Raw genomic sequence first — 15,804 nt, forward strand, 5'->3', positions numbered from 1 at the left:
AGCTCTATTTTTTCCCCACATACCTTGATATTTCTCATGCGACTCTCTCTAGCTATTCTTGCTCCCCCCCCCCCCCCCTCTCTCTCCCAAAAAAACACACACACACACACACACACACACACACACACACAACCACGGGCACGGGAAGAGTTCAAGACAACTTCTCTTGTTTAAGCTTTGTTCATGAGAACATCATTCTTCACACTACCACCAGTCTGACACTTCTTCACCTGACCACAACCCAATCCTCCCTCAACAAAAATATAAAAAAATGAGGTATGAAAAGCTGTTTTGATAATGCAATTTCAGCAACATAAAATTGTCAACTCAAAAAAAAATTCCACATAGAAAACATTATGGCCAAAGCAATGAGCTGACATTAGAAATTGGCAGCATTGCACATTTCCTCTTTCTCTGTCTCTCTCACACACACACATACACAGACACACACACACACTTACACTCAAAACATATCTAAAAAAGATCCACAAAGCTGGAAAGTTCAAACACTACTGTTATTACTATTATGCACACCACATGAAATTGTCAAAGGAAAACAACAAACTGACAAAAGACTGCGCTGGCTAAAATCAGCGTTGGAGATGGACACCGAGGAAAGAAAGAGAACATGGGGAATGGCAGTTCTGGGAATAATATGTGGACCGTCTGGGAAACAGCCCAAACACAACTATTGACAAATGTCAACACTTGTCAGCCCACACCACCACACAGCCAACAGATATTACCGACTGACAAAAAACTAATGTGACTGACAATTCAGTATCTGCTGGACAGTTGACAAATCGCTACCTTAGAATTACAAAGTTGTATCTGACATTTTTGGCTGTTTTGAGTTACTAAGACCATGAGGTCAGAAACCAAATGTTCTATCTGCTCTATCAAAATCGTAAGAGTATTCTAAGTGGTTATCAAGATATTCAAAGAATTGCATTCGAAAAAGCTTGACATGTTGTGAACCTCACAATTTAGAACGTCAATTTCTCTAAACTAGATACTAAGCTGATAAAACTTTGTAATTCTGAGATAGCAAAGTGTAACTGACAATCTGTACCTGCTGGACAGCCAGACCAACATGCCAGTCACACGATCAGCCAAACATAATGAACAGGACATACAACCCAGGAGAAACTAAACATTGGAATTCAACTCACAGCATGATCCCTGATACTACTGGCAGCACTGACAGGCTGGGGATCTGTACCCGAAGCACCCTGACCAAGCTTCCATCCCCCGGACAAAGCAGCCGTTGCTATACGATCAGGTGTCAGCAAATATTTGCTCCAGAAATATTACAAAGTGTACAGCACCTCTCTCAGTGTGACCAACGAAAGTAATGAAGAAGACACACACATTTACAATCTCGTGGTTGTAGAGCTGCACGCACCCACGAACAAACATACACGAAGAGTCCGATACACGCATATACTAGCAGGATCCCATGACAGCACATACTATACAGACAAGATACTAATAAACAGCGCTAGCTTTTCGTTTGTGTACTGCGTCTTGAGTATATAGAGAAATGGCAGTGGCAGTTACAGCGACCGTGCAGAGGGGGAGCAGAAATTGTGATGAGAGGAACAAATGCCCATCCCGTTTACTTTGTTTACACTGTTAACACAAGAGACAAACATAAAGACTTTCACTTCGTTTACATTGTAAACACAAGAGACAAACATAAAGACTTTCACTTCATTTACATTGTAAACACAAGAGACAAACATAAAGACTTTCACTTCATTTACACTGTTAACACATGAGACAAACATAAAGACTTTCACTTCGTTTACATTGTAAACACAAGAGACAAACATAAAGACTTTCACTTCGTTTACACTGTAAACACAAGAGACAAACATAAAGACTTTCACTTCATTTACATTGTAAACACAAGAGACAAACATAAAGACTTTCACTTCATTTACACTGTTAACACATGAGACAAACATAAAGACTTTCACTTCGTTTACATTGTAAACACAAGAGACAAACATAAAGACTTTCACTTCGTTTACACTGTAAACACAAGAGACAAACATAAAGACTTTCACTTCATTTACATTGTAAACACAAGAGACAAACATAAAGACTTTCACTTTGTTTACATTGTAAACACAAGAGACAAACATAAAGATTTTCACTTTGTTCACATTGTTAACACGTAGGACAAATGTAAAGACTTTCACTTTGTTTACATTGTTACCACACAAGACAAACGTAAACCGTTCACTTTGTCACATCATTACTGCACAAGACCAACTTAAGGTGTTCATTTCATCTACATTGTTAAAACCAGTCAATGGTCGGGGGTGCTCCCTTCTCTCGCCAGCATTGCTGCACAATCTTCCACAAACCGCTCACTTCCTCATTCAAATCATTACACTATACACACATACAAAGCTAGAGCATGAAAACACACAAATATCACACATATACAAACACACCATTGACAAATCCCATATTCAGACACAATATGATATATCATAAACCATTTTTGATTGACTGACATTAAAAAAACACAAAAAAAACAAGCACTGTTACCATTATTCAGTATTATGTCACAGACCCTCACGAGATGACAGGTCACTATTATATCGCACAACTAGGAGCCCAATGACAGAGCAGATACACACACCACGAGACTAAGTGGATGACTGTGTAGAGCATTCTGGAACTTTACACATATCGAAGCAACACACAGCATGGAAAGAGTGACACCGACGACCATCTGGATGCTTTTGTAGAACATTCTGGAACTTTCAACTCAAAGCAATGCAGTATGGAGGGAAACACAAACGACCATGCGGATGCTTCAGTAGAACATTCTGGAACCTTGCGTTTCGAGCACCACACAGTAAGGAAAGACCAAATCCTGTCTGTGGATATGTCATTCTCCATGAAGATTACCCGAGTCTCATGTGAATAAGAAGATCCAGTAACTTGGATGCTATCAGACAGACCAGCTTCACACTTACATTCCTCTATAGTTCCAAGAGGAACAGTCCAGCCACAGATCGACCACAAAGATGGCGCAAATCTCAAAAGTCTTCTCCTCACACCTACTGGGACTAACAGCATCTCCAAACTTGCTTTGACAATGAAGGAATGATGAAGATCCTAGGCAAATCCTCTAAGGAAATCTCCCTCTTTCTCTCCTTTTCTGTCATTCCTCTCCCTCTCTCTAGAGTGTTTCTCTCCATATCACTCTTCATTCCCCCGCCCCCTCCCTCACTATTATTATTCTCCCAAGAAAAAGTTCCAGTATGAGAGTGAAAGAGAAAGCATTAAAAGACTAGAGAGAGAGAAAGAAAGAGATAGAGAGAGAGAAAGAAAGATGGAGAGAGAAAAAAGCACTAAATGGAGAAGAGAGGGGAAAGGGGGAGAGGAAAAGAAGGCGTAAGAGAAAAATCATTTAAAGAGAAAAAAAAACAGTGAGAGAAAGTAGCGAGAGATGAGAAGCGAGAAAGAGAAGGAAAAAAAAAGAGAGTGGCAGAAAGAGAAAGAAAGGGAGAGAGAGAGTCTCTGAGAGAGACAGAAAGAGAGGTGAGAGATCTATCCTCAATCCTTGGGCTCCTTCTTGTTGGAGGCGACGTCCCTGATGGAGCTCAGAGTCTTCTGGAACCAGGTGTTCTTGTTGGCCGAGATCTCTGAGACGGCGGCGCTCAGCTGGTGGGTCAGGTCCTGGGTCTTGCACTCCGACTCCACCAGCGCCAGTTTGGTCTGTGCCAGCTCTAGCTCCAGCTCGCGGATCTGTGCACAGCACATTGATATTTAGGTACAGTAGGGGGCATAAATGATATTTAGGTACGGAAGGGGGATCAATGATATTTAGGTACGGAAGGGAGGATCAATGATATTTAGGTACGGTAGGGGGGATCAATGATATTTAGGTATGGAAGGGGGGAGCGGGGATGATGATGATGATGGGGGGGGGGGGGCATTGTAACATCTTTCTCAGGTGATAATAATTCTAAGCTATTACTGCTTCCCGACAATCTTTCAAAAAAACATTTGCTATTTTGTTTCAACTACTTCCCTTAAGTACACGTACTCACATACATACACACATAATAAACTGATTGGTGTTTTCTCTTTCAGTGTCAGGTCTGCTCTGCTGTCCTACTTAGGGCCTGAGACCATCATCATGGCAGAAGTAGTGAAGGGGTTAACAATATATTGCACCCTCCCTGTTCTGATTATACAACATTCATCATTCATGTGTGGATTGGAGAACAGCAAAAAAAAAAATAGATAAAGTAGATTTGAATAAGATGCAACATCCTATTTCCCAAAGCTGCTGTAAAGAACCCACAATCATCGAAGCCCAAGTCTAAAACCTTTACCCACCCAAACTACGACAAAGCCAGGCCTCAGGTTCCAAACATAAATATGTATACAATAAGGTGTACACTGCTGTAAGATGACGAAATGCCTCTTTTCATTTTTGGCGTCAAATGTTTTAATTTGCTAAATCAATAGCCTGATTGGTTACCCCACTAGTGTGAAAAAATCAAAGTCAAACTGTGACCAGTTTTTTAATCAATTAGAATTCAAATTTCGGAAGAATTTTTTCAAAATGGTTTAGCTTACAAAAAGCCCCTGTATCTCAAAACTGCTGTGAATAAAAGGTATTTTGTCAGCTAACGGCACTACAGGCCTTGATGCTAGGGCTTCCATCTGTGTGCTTGTACAGCACAGTCCCCCCACTCAGGTGTACCCGACTCTGTACAACTCACCTGTTTCTGCAGCTCTGTGACGTCCGGGTCCTCCTCCTTCTCCTTCATGTTGTCCAGCGGTCGGATCTTGTCCCCGTCAAACACGGAGCAGCACTTCTCACACGACTTCACCTGGCACTGAGGACAACACAACCACAATACTGCATAACATTTCGCTGTCTCAGAATTACAAAGTTCTATCTGCTCAGCATCTATTTTTTGAGAAATTTGACGCAGAAAATTTTGAGTTTCCAACATGTCAAGCTTTTCAAATCCGATTCCTTGAATATCTTGATAATGACTCCGCTATGACTTCGATAGAGCAGATAGAACATTTGTTTTCTGACCTCATGGTTTTGATAACTCAAAACAGTTACAGTCAAAAATATCAGATAGAATTTTTAATTTTAACGTAGCGATTTGTATAGTGCAAATTCCTGTCATCAGCAAGCTACATGTACTTTACAGTTTATATTATTTCCCCAGCAAACCTGATAGCATTCTGAAACAATCACTTCCTAGGAAACATGGAATGCAGAAAACCATTTTACAGACGCAAAAGCGCTAACATATTGACAAAATCTTTCACTGTCTATGGTCGGGTACCCATTCACACCTGCGTGAAGTAAGGAAAATTCATGTAAAGTGCCATTCCCAAGGACACATCGGCCTGAGCCTCAAACCCTTTTTAAACCACCCTCCCCCTCCTCCTACTCCTAGGCCAAGTTAAGAGACCAGACCTCACCCTGATCTTCTGCAACTCTTCCTTGTAGGATGTCTGTTGCTTTTCCAGTCTCTCACTCAGCTGGGTGCAGATCTGGGGAGTACACAACAGTTACATAGGTACAAGTCATGCAACTGGTCCAGGACCGGGGGTAGGGGAGGGATGTGTGTGATTGTGTGTGTGTGTGTGTGTGTGAGTGTGTGTGTGGTGTGTTACCAGCGACTGTGGGACACAAAGGTACAGGTCAATCAACTGGCCAAGTGGCGAAGAGTTGGACGGGGGGGGGGTTGTTTGTTACCAATGACAAAGAGGAGAGTGCAACTCAGATGACATCGTATAGCCATTGTTAATTTCTATTTTGTTCTCGTTCAACGTTCAGTGATCATTGACTCAATACCCCTAACTCATAAATTTCAGTGGTCATGTTCCACTGAAAACACTTTCAGTGCTTGAGGCAGTGGTGGTAATTCTTTATAGCCCACATAGGATTTTTTGCTGGGATTAGCTTACAGACCTAGTCCCAGGCAAACATGTACATATTAATAGTAACCATACATTAATATAATTTCTTAGAGTGCCTTCCTAGCGCTCCAAGTAGCTCCAAGCAGCACATACGGGTAGGGGACAGGCAGGGAGAGAGAGAGTGTGTGGCTGGGGAGAGAAGGGGTGAGGTGGGGGGTGGTGGGAGAGAAGGAAGAGGGACGATGAGAAACATAGAGAAAACAACATAATGGTACTAGCTGCTTGTGTGCATGTGCTGCTTTATATGTATTTTTTTAAAAACCCCAAAACACACCTGTTTGTAGTCTGCGATGATGGCCGAGTTGCGCGTGGACTCACTCTCTGCACGCTCCAGCTCCCGACGACACATTTCCTTCAGCTGCAAAAGGGGAACAGTATATTGTCAGTTCAGTTTTAAAACGGGATTTGTTTTTTTCAACTAAAGAGAAGCATTTAGTTACAATAACAGTCATTTAGCGAAGGGGGAAAGCCAGCTGGACAGACAGACAAATCAAAAAGAGGAAGTAAAAAAGAAAAGAACGGAGCAGTGGCACACCCCAACCACCTGCTCAAATTGGGAGTCGATTTGTCTGTGTGTGTGTGTGTATGTGTGTGTGTGTCTGTGTGTGCGTGTGTGTGTCTGGGTGCATGTGTTGGGGGCTAGGGGAATTCGCAAAAGATAGGTCCGACACTTCCTTGACGACTTTGACATTGACAAAAAACTCATTAAAATAAATAGTTTAGACAAAAATTATTTATTTTCTCATTCTAACGTACCTATGCACATGTAAAAACACATACAAAGCTAAACAGAACACTACTGTTCTCACTGAAAGAAACACACACACCACACACACATACATACAAACATATGTAAACAAAGAAATGCAAAGACTCAAGCAACAACTATCCTTATGTCATAATCTCTCTTTCTCCCTCTTCTCCTTCTCTCAATCTCTCTCTTTTAACTCTTACAACTCCCCTCTACCCATCACTCTCTCTTCCTCTTTTATATACAAATACAGACACATAGTATAACCACACACACACACAGAGCGAGTACAGTACAATGTCACCTTAGTTTTACAAGATACCGTCCACCCTTTTCTTCAAATTTTCCGTCTCCTTCAACATCTCTCTCCTTCCCTCCCTCACACACACAAAATAACAGTCACCTGTTTAGTCGTAATAAGAGTTTTACAACACTTGCAACACAATAAGGTCATATAGGTGCAGAAGATTAGAGAAGATACAAGAGAGTAACAAACAAAAAAGACAAAAAAACAGGAGGGGAGAAAAGACAATAGATGTTTGATAAGAAAGAAGGAGCAAACCACACCAGAGCACCCGCCAACCGCCCATGTCAGTCACCTGTTTGGACTCGGCGTCCAGCCTTTTCTTCTCGTCCTCCGTCTCCTTCAACAACTTGCTAGTCTGGGTGTAGTCTCTGTCCAGCAGGGTGCACTTGTCCTCCAGCTGTCACATGGACACACGTACACACACACACACACAAACACACAAAGACAGATACAAAAGAGAAACAAAAATGAGTCAGAGCTTGTACCCAAACAACTGGGTAGGAGGAAACCCCCTGTAGTCCTAGAAAATAACGGTAACTGAAAAAAAACCTGTTTCATGCCTAACAGAATCTAGATCAATAACAACATCCTAACGAAGATATTTCCGCTCATGGGATGATAATAAATAAATAGCATTTGCAAATTGCAAATTCCTGCTCTGTGGAATGCTCTATAAACTTTACTGTCTAAATCCTTACCCCTGAAGACCTGAGAGTATTCTGAAACAATCTCGGTTTCCAGAGAAGCATAAAGTGCAACCTGAGATTTTACAGGCACTAAAACAAAAACACACTGATTAGATCTTTTGTTGTCTATTGCCGGATAAGTATTCGCACCTGGGTGAAATGAGGAAAATTTGTGTAAAAAGCCTTTTCAAAGGGCTGAGCCTCAAACCCCTGAACCCCCAACTTCACGATTTTGAGTCCAGTGGCCTATTCACTAGATTACCAACACCACATCAGTAGAGTAGAAGTACATCAGGTACAGAAAATAATCTGTATTCTCTCGGCAGGCCATTATAGTGTGTGTCTCCACATTATTTAAGGTCAATCCCATCGGCTGATAGTGTTTAGAAACATATGCTATTAAGATCGGGCGTTTGAAATGTTGAAAATAAAGAAAAACTCATGACAAATCTATTTATTTTCAGGGTACTTTGTGAGTCTACTATACATTCCAAAAGCTCACATGATAAGATTATTTTCCTGCCACTTTCTTTGCAACACTTAAACATTTTTTAAAAACGGTTCTCCTGACACATTTACCATTCACGACAGACAAAGAGACACAATGTCTGCTGCTCACCGTGTCGATCTGGCTGCGCAGGTAGAGCTTGCTGTCCACCAGCTCGTGGGCCAGGTCATCGTTCTCCTGCTCCAGACGCATGTTGGCCTCGATCAGACGCTTGTTCTCCCGCTGTGTGCAAAAAAGAGTAGGAATAGTTGTGTGTGTGTGTGTGTATGTGTGGTGGAGAAGGGAATGCAGGCAGGACATTTAGTTTAAGTGTGTTTGTTTTATGTTTTTGTAAAAGTTTAAAGGCACTTGCACTAAAATTAAGTTATATAAGTGCCGAAGATTGGAGGTGTTACAAGAGAGTAACTAATACAAAAAGAAAGAGGAAAGATAAGGACGACAGATGTTGATAGGAAAGAGAGGAAGTCTGCAGTCATTATTGGGACCTCTATGCAGAGCTGCAGACTCTGGAACAAGTACAGCTCCGGGCTGAACGCCAATCAACCCCTGGATTCAGATAGGAACGGAGGCGACTGGGTTTTTGTCCGGGGGCTCGGCGGAATGCACGAGGCCCGCTTATGGAGAACAACATGAAACTGGACCTGGATGTACTCTGGACGAAGCCACACGAGGTTGCCTGTCTACCTGCGACAGACTGCCACCCTCCTAACGGAGGCCAGCCAGAGGAAGAAAGAAAAGGAAGGAAAAAAGAGGAAGTGAAAGAGACAAATATGGATACAGAGACATTGAGACAGACAAAGAGAAATGGCGACACACATCAAGGGAGGGAGGGAGGGAAAGAGAAGGAGAGTGTCCTCACCTCAAACCTCTCAATGGGATCCTCCTCCTGCATGTTCTGCTCCTGAATCGTCTGATATTCCTTCTCGTACTTCTTCAGCTTGCGGTTGTTAACCTGGGACAAGTAGGTGTGGTGTGAAGGGAGGAAAAAAAAACAAATTTTAATTTCAGTAAAGAGTTTTAAGGCACTTACAACACAATAAAGTACAAAATACAACAAAAAGGAGGAAGTATAAAGACGATAGATGTTTGATAGGAAAGAAAGAGCAAACCCCACTAGAGCACCCATCAGCCACCCACAAAAAAACAAGAAGCAACATGTTCATATAGACAGGCACAGACTGATAAACACACCTTTTATACTCTAGTTCCTCAGCAACTAGAGGGTGTAGTTTGAGAAGGGGGAAGTTCACATAAGAAAGTTGTAACAATTGAACACACTTTTTCTAAACTAGTTCACCTTTCAGGCAACAAATTCTCCCAGAACCTTTCAGCATGTCGACAACATTACATAGCAGAGAGTGACAAAACAGGCCGACAAAAAGTCAGGGACGTAAAAAACAAACTTTAGCTTTTGTAAGAATTTTACGGCACTTACAACACAATAGGGCCAAACAAATACAAGTGCTGAAGATTAGAGGCGCATCAGGTCTCCCCCTTTCCCCCCACCCCTCATCTTCTTCTCTAATTTCGCATCTTCCCTTCCCTTCTCCCCCCCCCCCTCTTCCTACTGTTTCACCTTTCCCCACTCACCTTCATGCTGATGGCAAGCCTCATAAGCTCCTTGGCCGATTCCTCCCCTCGGTACTTCTTGGGAAGGTGGACCCGGAAGTACTTGAGAACACCTTCAAAGTCGTGCGCCAGAAGTTCTTTTCTTGACGACTGCACACAGGAAGACACACACAAGGAAAGAAAAGAAACATGGTGAGAGAGAAATTTAAGTTCCATGCGAGTACAGAAAAGCACTTTTACAAACCTTACATAATAATGGTCATTTACAGCTAAAAAAAAAAAAGCAACCGGTGGTGAGTAAAAAAGGATCTATTGGTGGCATCCTCCAGCCCTCACAAGGAGAGAAAAAGACTTCAATATCTTAAAACTGAAGTATTTTCAACAATGACTCAAAAGCAGTCATAGAATCTCTGAACCATCTTGAATTTGCTGACTGCACGAAAGCTGACCATGAATAAAGGCTTAAAAATTTTATTTTTACAATAAACTTTGCCTAGCAACAGCTTTTTTTTTTTTCACTATGGATTTTTTAAAAACCCTCGATGAAAGCTACAACAGCACATGGTGTATGGGAAACTAGCCAGTGACATGCCTAAAGTTAAGAGTCATCGCAGACAAAAATTGGTATCGGCCAACTGACCCACTCACCTTGAGCAGAGCTAGTGCCACGCAGAAGATGATCATGTGACCCTATGGAAACACAACAAAGATTCAATAATTAAAAATGAACAGATATGAAGCTGTTACATAAATCAATGACAATAACAGTAATTGCATTCACATATACATATCTATGTACTATAGCATGATCTTAGGCTTTACAACTATTAATCGCAGACCTCTAAGACAGATGCCCTCCCCCTCCCCCCAAAGGGCAGTGCTACTGACTGAAGTGTCTTTAGGCCATTCCCAAAGAGGGGATATTAACAGGTTCTTATGCAAAGTAGAATTGTAAATGGACAGATTAACTTCATGCCCATACTGTGCCGGAACACCAAGGGGGAACTGCTTTTTCTTTCCTCATCCTTACTATCATCATTTTTCCTCTACTTCATTTGTGTGTTTGTCACGCTCTTGTGAACTGTTATTTCAGGGGTGTCTTTATAGTCGAAGCAGACTTTGTGCAGTTGAGTCTAGAGAGGCGAGCAGGATAAGCCTAATTCCCCATTTGGACTTCTCTGTTGACATCCATCCCTTGGCGCTCATATAACCTTATGCAGTTGCGAGCGTTGTAAAACCTTACTAAAACTAAACTAAGACAGATGTAAGAACCCTTAACAGCCTCACCCTCTAACCACCCACATGTATACGAAAAGCTGTGTTGAGCATGCAGGGCGATGAAAGCAGGGAGACTTACCTCACTCAGGAACAGGTCCAGGATGCCAAACACGACGTGCAGGGGAAACTTTGCCGTGAAGAGAGTGAGGAACCACTGGGAGGCAAACATGTGGATCTCCAGACCCATCTCTGCAAAGTGGCTGTACAAGTCAGGCAGCTGGTCCTGGGGACAGACACATGGACGTACAGGTAGACCGAGAGACAGACACACACGCATAGACATACAGGTAGACTGAGATATGGACACACAGACCATACAGATAGACGGAATGACAGACACACACATACAGAATAAGGAGATCCATCTAGGCAAAGTAGCTCTACAGATCAGGCGGCTGGTCTTGGGGTTTAACAGACTGAAAGAGAAATAGACAAACCTACAGATAGACTGAAACACAGACAGGCAGATGTACAGTCAGCTGGAAAACACACACACAAACAAATGTGCAGAAAGACTGAAACAGACAGACAAAATGAGAAGAGCCAACTGTGCGAAGTATGTATGCAAGTCCAGCAGCTGGCAGACACACACACACACACACACTCACACACAGACATGCAGACCAAGAAATGTACACAGGTATCAGAAACAAGGAAGGAGAAAGAGAGAGACTGAGCTTGGAAATACAGCACTTCACTTCCTCTCCCCCACCCGACAAACCAGCATGAGCCCCCAGCCAACCCCAAAGGTCAGTTGTACCTGCATGAGTCTCTCCAGCTGGTAGAAGCGCAGGTGCAGCTCCAAAAAGCCCTGCTTGAACAGTTCCCGCAGCTGGTAGTCGTACATGATCTTCACCAGCACACAGAACGCCTGCTCCTCCGGCATCTGGGACAACAGCAGCACAGCAGGTCAAAATAGGCGACATTACGATTAGGTCAGAATAGGCAACAAAAGGTCAGTTTTTCTTTTTTAAGTTTAACACTTTGCCATCATATTTTGGGGAAAATCCAAAGAATCTCGGGAGTAAACATCGCCAATGGGTGAGATGAGGCGGCAAAGTGTTAAGTAGGAGTTTTATGACACTTACAACACAATAAGGTCATATTAGTGCAGAAGATTAGAGGGGTTACAAGAGATGTTTAGTGTTTTAGTTTTAGTAAGAGTTTTAAGGCATTTGCAATGCAATAAGGTCATAAAAATGCAGAGGATTAGAGGGGGTTACAGGAGATGTTTAGTTTTTCTTAGTAAGAGTTATACCGCACTTGCAACACAGTACGGTCATATAAGTGTCGAAGATCAGATAAAACATACTCAACATTAGTTTTATTCCCAGTACCCCCCCCCCCCCACACACACACACTTCCACAAAGTAAATACTTTAAACTACACAATATCATAAATTACTGTCGATCTTAGACACATAATTCCTTCTGATTTCTTCACACAGAAATCAAAACAAGATAATCTTTCTTCCCTGTACACGAAGTACCCTAGAGCCCTGACAGCCCCTGCATGGTAAACTCTTTATATAAGAGTATGAGATATCAGTAACGGTACTAAGCCAACTCACATGCAGCAGGAGAGCAGCAGCCAGGAAGGACAGCCCCTGCACGTAGCCGATCTCCTCATCGTACACAGAGTAAGCCTGAACACAGACATACATACATAAACATTACTCATGAAAAAGTGTAAAGGTCAATAGGCAAGAACACACAAACCAAACAACAGTTTAAAAAAACAACTACAGTTTACAAGTTTAAAGCAAAAAGACATTTGGAAAACTTTCAATAATGGAACAGGCAGGATTTCAAACAGGATTGTGTGGCTTACATTTCAGTAAACAGAAGTTATTCTACACAAAAACAGTCATTTAGTACAAAGTAACTGTAAGGCAGACGGACAGACAGAAACATTAAAGGGAAAGAAAAAAAGTAGAAATTATCACTGGTACCTTCTAATCACCCACATGGGACCATAAATCAACACAGTTATCATAAATTCATTGTGTATAGAGTTGAAAAAAAAAGAAGTTAACAATAACTGAACGTTTTTTTGCCAGTTGGATCAAATAAACAAAATGACACGCACAATTATGTGAAAAGAAGAAAATACAGTTGAGAATCCATGACAACTCCTCACAGGTGAACACCGCTTGACTGGTTTATGAAGCACAACCTCACCTTGCTAATTCTGTACAGTGAGTCTTGGCCTTGACCTCCAGCATCCTTGAAAAAGTCGTGGGCGGGGAATGTTCGGTTAATGTCTCTCTGAATCACAGCATCTGAGCTGGAGTCCTGTGGAGTGAGAAAAACATAACATCACCAAAGTGTACGATGATACCCTGGGAAACGATTCGCATTGTGAGGTACAGCCATCACACCACACACAACCAGACTCGGAGGCAAGTTACATGCTGCTAAATATAACCAACCATGATAAACGGTTTGTTCAGTGAGATACAAATTTTGTGTCACATAACACCCAGACGTCGGGAAAAGTCACAAATGGGTAATTGTTGACATGTCATTCTCTCATCCCCCCCCTCCCCCCTACTAAGAACACTTTCTCATTGAATAAAGACTGACAAGTCCTGCATGTCACAACAACCTGCCAGTAATTGGTGCACACATGCGCGCACACACACATAATTATGAACACACACACACATGACACAAGCACATACGGGTGCGTACACACCTACATAAACTGTTTCACACACATATCAAACAACCACCAACCTTTGTGATAAGCACACGGTAAGCCTCCAACAAGTTCTGCGTATCGTGACAGCCGGCCAGTAACTGCCACACCTCCCCTCGCAGCGCCTCCGGCACCGTCTTGCGAACCAGTCCCGTCACTTGGCGAGGTCGGGTGGCCAGGTTTTGATGCCAGCGGGTGAGCACCTCGGCCCATGCTTCCAAAAGGTTCTCATCAGTAACCTCTTTGCTCACCACACCTGAGCCGCTCAGCAGAGGCTCATCAACATCTGGGTAAGAGAAACCACAAACAAGTACGGTGAAAAACATTGGTTCAGTTCTTGAGCCTTGTTTGAGTGAAAGGATGCCCACTAACACAATAACAGTCATTTAGAACAGTGACAGCGCATGATCAACAGAAACAACCTAAGAAAATAAGTAAACAGAAGTAAAGAGCAGTACATTAACACAAAAGCCATCCCTTTAGCACTGGGGAAACGGCACAGCAATAGAAGGAAAGAAAAAAGTAAGAGCAACCAGTAACATTGCCTAGCCACCTTTAAGCCTTATAGGCACACATAAAAGTGTAATGAAAGTTGTACAACTCAATGGCCAGCAAGAACAAAAGGGATGGGGGAGAGAAAAAACTGTCTGAACATCTGCTGGACTCGCTGAACTGAGGAGCTAAAACTGATCTTAATGACAAAAGAAAAAAAAAAAAGGCAGATTCACCAAGTGTGAACTCAACAACCCCCCACCCCCCTCCTAAATGAAACACACACAAGAGAGCAGCAACCAAATATAATAGCCAAAAACTTCTGCAATTGATCCCGAAAAGAAAATCTTGAACTTTTCAGTCTTCATGGAAAAATGCAGGCGGGGATTAAAAAATTACAGATCATATTGTGTCTACCGCATCGTGTATCAATCCATTTTTTACATAAAGTGCAATTTTCAGAATTCTTCAAATTCAAACTAGTCCATAAAATTGACACCTTTGCAAACACGAACCACTTCCCCACGTCCACTCACCGGACTCTTCCTCCTCCTGCGGCGTCTTGATGGACTCAGGCGGGGCCCGGTTGGTCCCGCTCAGGTTCAAGGACAGGCCGTTAGTGCGGCGGTCAATTTCCGTCTGGCTCTCCACCTTGACAACCTCGTAGTACTTGATGCCGTCCCCGGCACCTTCCACCTGCAGGAACAAAAATTCTTTTGTTTGAGTAAAGAGAGTTTAGATAAGATACATCTTTAAGATAAGATACATCTTTTTTTGGCCCCCTCCTGCCCATCTAGCAGTAATGGATACCTGACTTCCGAGTTGGGGAAGTAAAGGCGGCGTGGGAAGGAACTGGCCATTCTACCACAATATGCCGAAGGCCCAGGAGGTTGTCTCACTAACAAGGCAATCCCAAATGTCCGGATCCTTATCGTCCAGATCCTGGCACATAGGTTTGGTGTACATGTACACACACCATGTACACACACACACACACATACACATGTACACACCCATATATACACACACTCTCTTTAGTTTTAGTAAGAGCTTTGCAGTACCTGCAACACAAATAGGTGATATAAGTGCCGAAGATTAGAGGTGTTACTAGAGAACAACATAAAAATAAAAGAAGGCTTTCAGATGAGGATGACATATGTTTGATGAGAAAGAAGGAGCAAATCACACCCCTTTCTTCTTCCCTAAATACAGCAAGCAGCACCCACCTGTTTGAGAGTAAGGTTGAACTGCTCACTGAAGCCCCGGCGACTCAGGTACCAGAAGCGCTCTGAACTCTGGAAGATTTTGGCCTTGGTCTCCAGAATAAACCGCACAGGCTCCTGGATGCCCAGCAGGACCAGGTCCACGGCAATGGTCAGAAACACGCGAGAGTCTGGGTGAAACAACAACGGTCATTGGTAAAAAGTTAAGTAAAAAAACTATAACAAAAACTGCAGAAACAACACAAAAGTCAAAATCCAGACCAGACTTCCTCAAATGTTTCTTTCACATACATAGTATATATATATA

General features: G+C 42.5%; 1 protein-coding gene across 3 annotated transcripts in view; it reads right to left on the bottom strand.

Annotated features, from left to right (window-relative positions):
* Positions 1 to 3,464: 3,464 nt before the first annotated feature.
* The window catches only part of LOC101864518 (rab GTPase-activating protein 1), a 35,123-nt gene continuing 22,783 nt past the window's right edge, over positions 3,465 to 15,804 (bottom strand). For 2 of the 3 annotated variants that reach the window (XM_035968938.1, XM_035968939.1), the window contains 16 exons: positions 15,501 to 15,667; positions 14,811 to 14,970; positions 13,821 to 14,068; positions 13,263 to 13,376; positions 12,653 to 12,727; positions 11,842 to 11,967; positions 11,161 to 11,304; positions 10,452 to 10,493; positions 9,825 to 9,953; positions 9,094 to 9,186; positions 8,346 to 8,456; positions 7,333 to 7,437; positions 6,257 to 6,340; positions 5,482 to 5,553; positions 4,758 to 4,874; positions 3,473 to 3,771 (listed from right to left, as the gene is read on the bottom strand). In XM_035968938.1, coding sequence (XP_035824831.1) covers positions 3,580 to 3,771; positions 4,758 to 4,874; positions 5,482 to 5,553; positions 6,257 to 6,340; positions 7,333 to 7,437; positions 8,346 to 8,456; positions 9,094 to 9,186; positions 9,825 to 9,953; positions 10,452 to 10,493; positions 11,161 to 11,304; positions 11,842 to 11,967; positions 12,653 to 12,727; positions 13,263 to 13,376; positions 13,821 to 14,068; positions 14,811 to 14,970; positions 15,501 to 15,667 — 1,979 coding nt within the window. In that variant the 3' untranslated portion in view covers positions 3,473 to 3,579. Of the gene's footprint in view, positions 3,772 to 4,757; positions 4,875 to 5,481; positions 5,554 to 6,256; positions 6,341 to 7,332; positions 7,438 to 8,345; positions 8,457 to 9,093; positions 9,187 to 9,824; positions 9,954 to 10,451; positions 10,494 to 11,160; positions 11,305 to 11,841; positions 11,968 to 12,652; positions 12,728 to 13,262; positions 13,377 to 13,820; positions 14,069 to 14,810; positions 14,971 to 15,500; positions 15,668 to 15,804 lie in introns of all 3 variants that reach the window. The other variant, XM_005095221.3, reaches the window with a different exon arrangement.

This window comes from Aplysia californica, unplaced genomic scaffold (assembly GCF_000002075.1).
Source record: "Aplysia californica isolate F4 #8 unplaced genomic scaffold, AplCal3.0 scaffold00098, whole genome shotgun sequence".
Taxonomy (NCBI): domain Eukaryota; kingdom Metazoa; phylum Mollusca; class Gastropoda; order Aplysiida; family Aplysiidae; genus Aplysia; species Aplysia californica.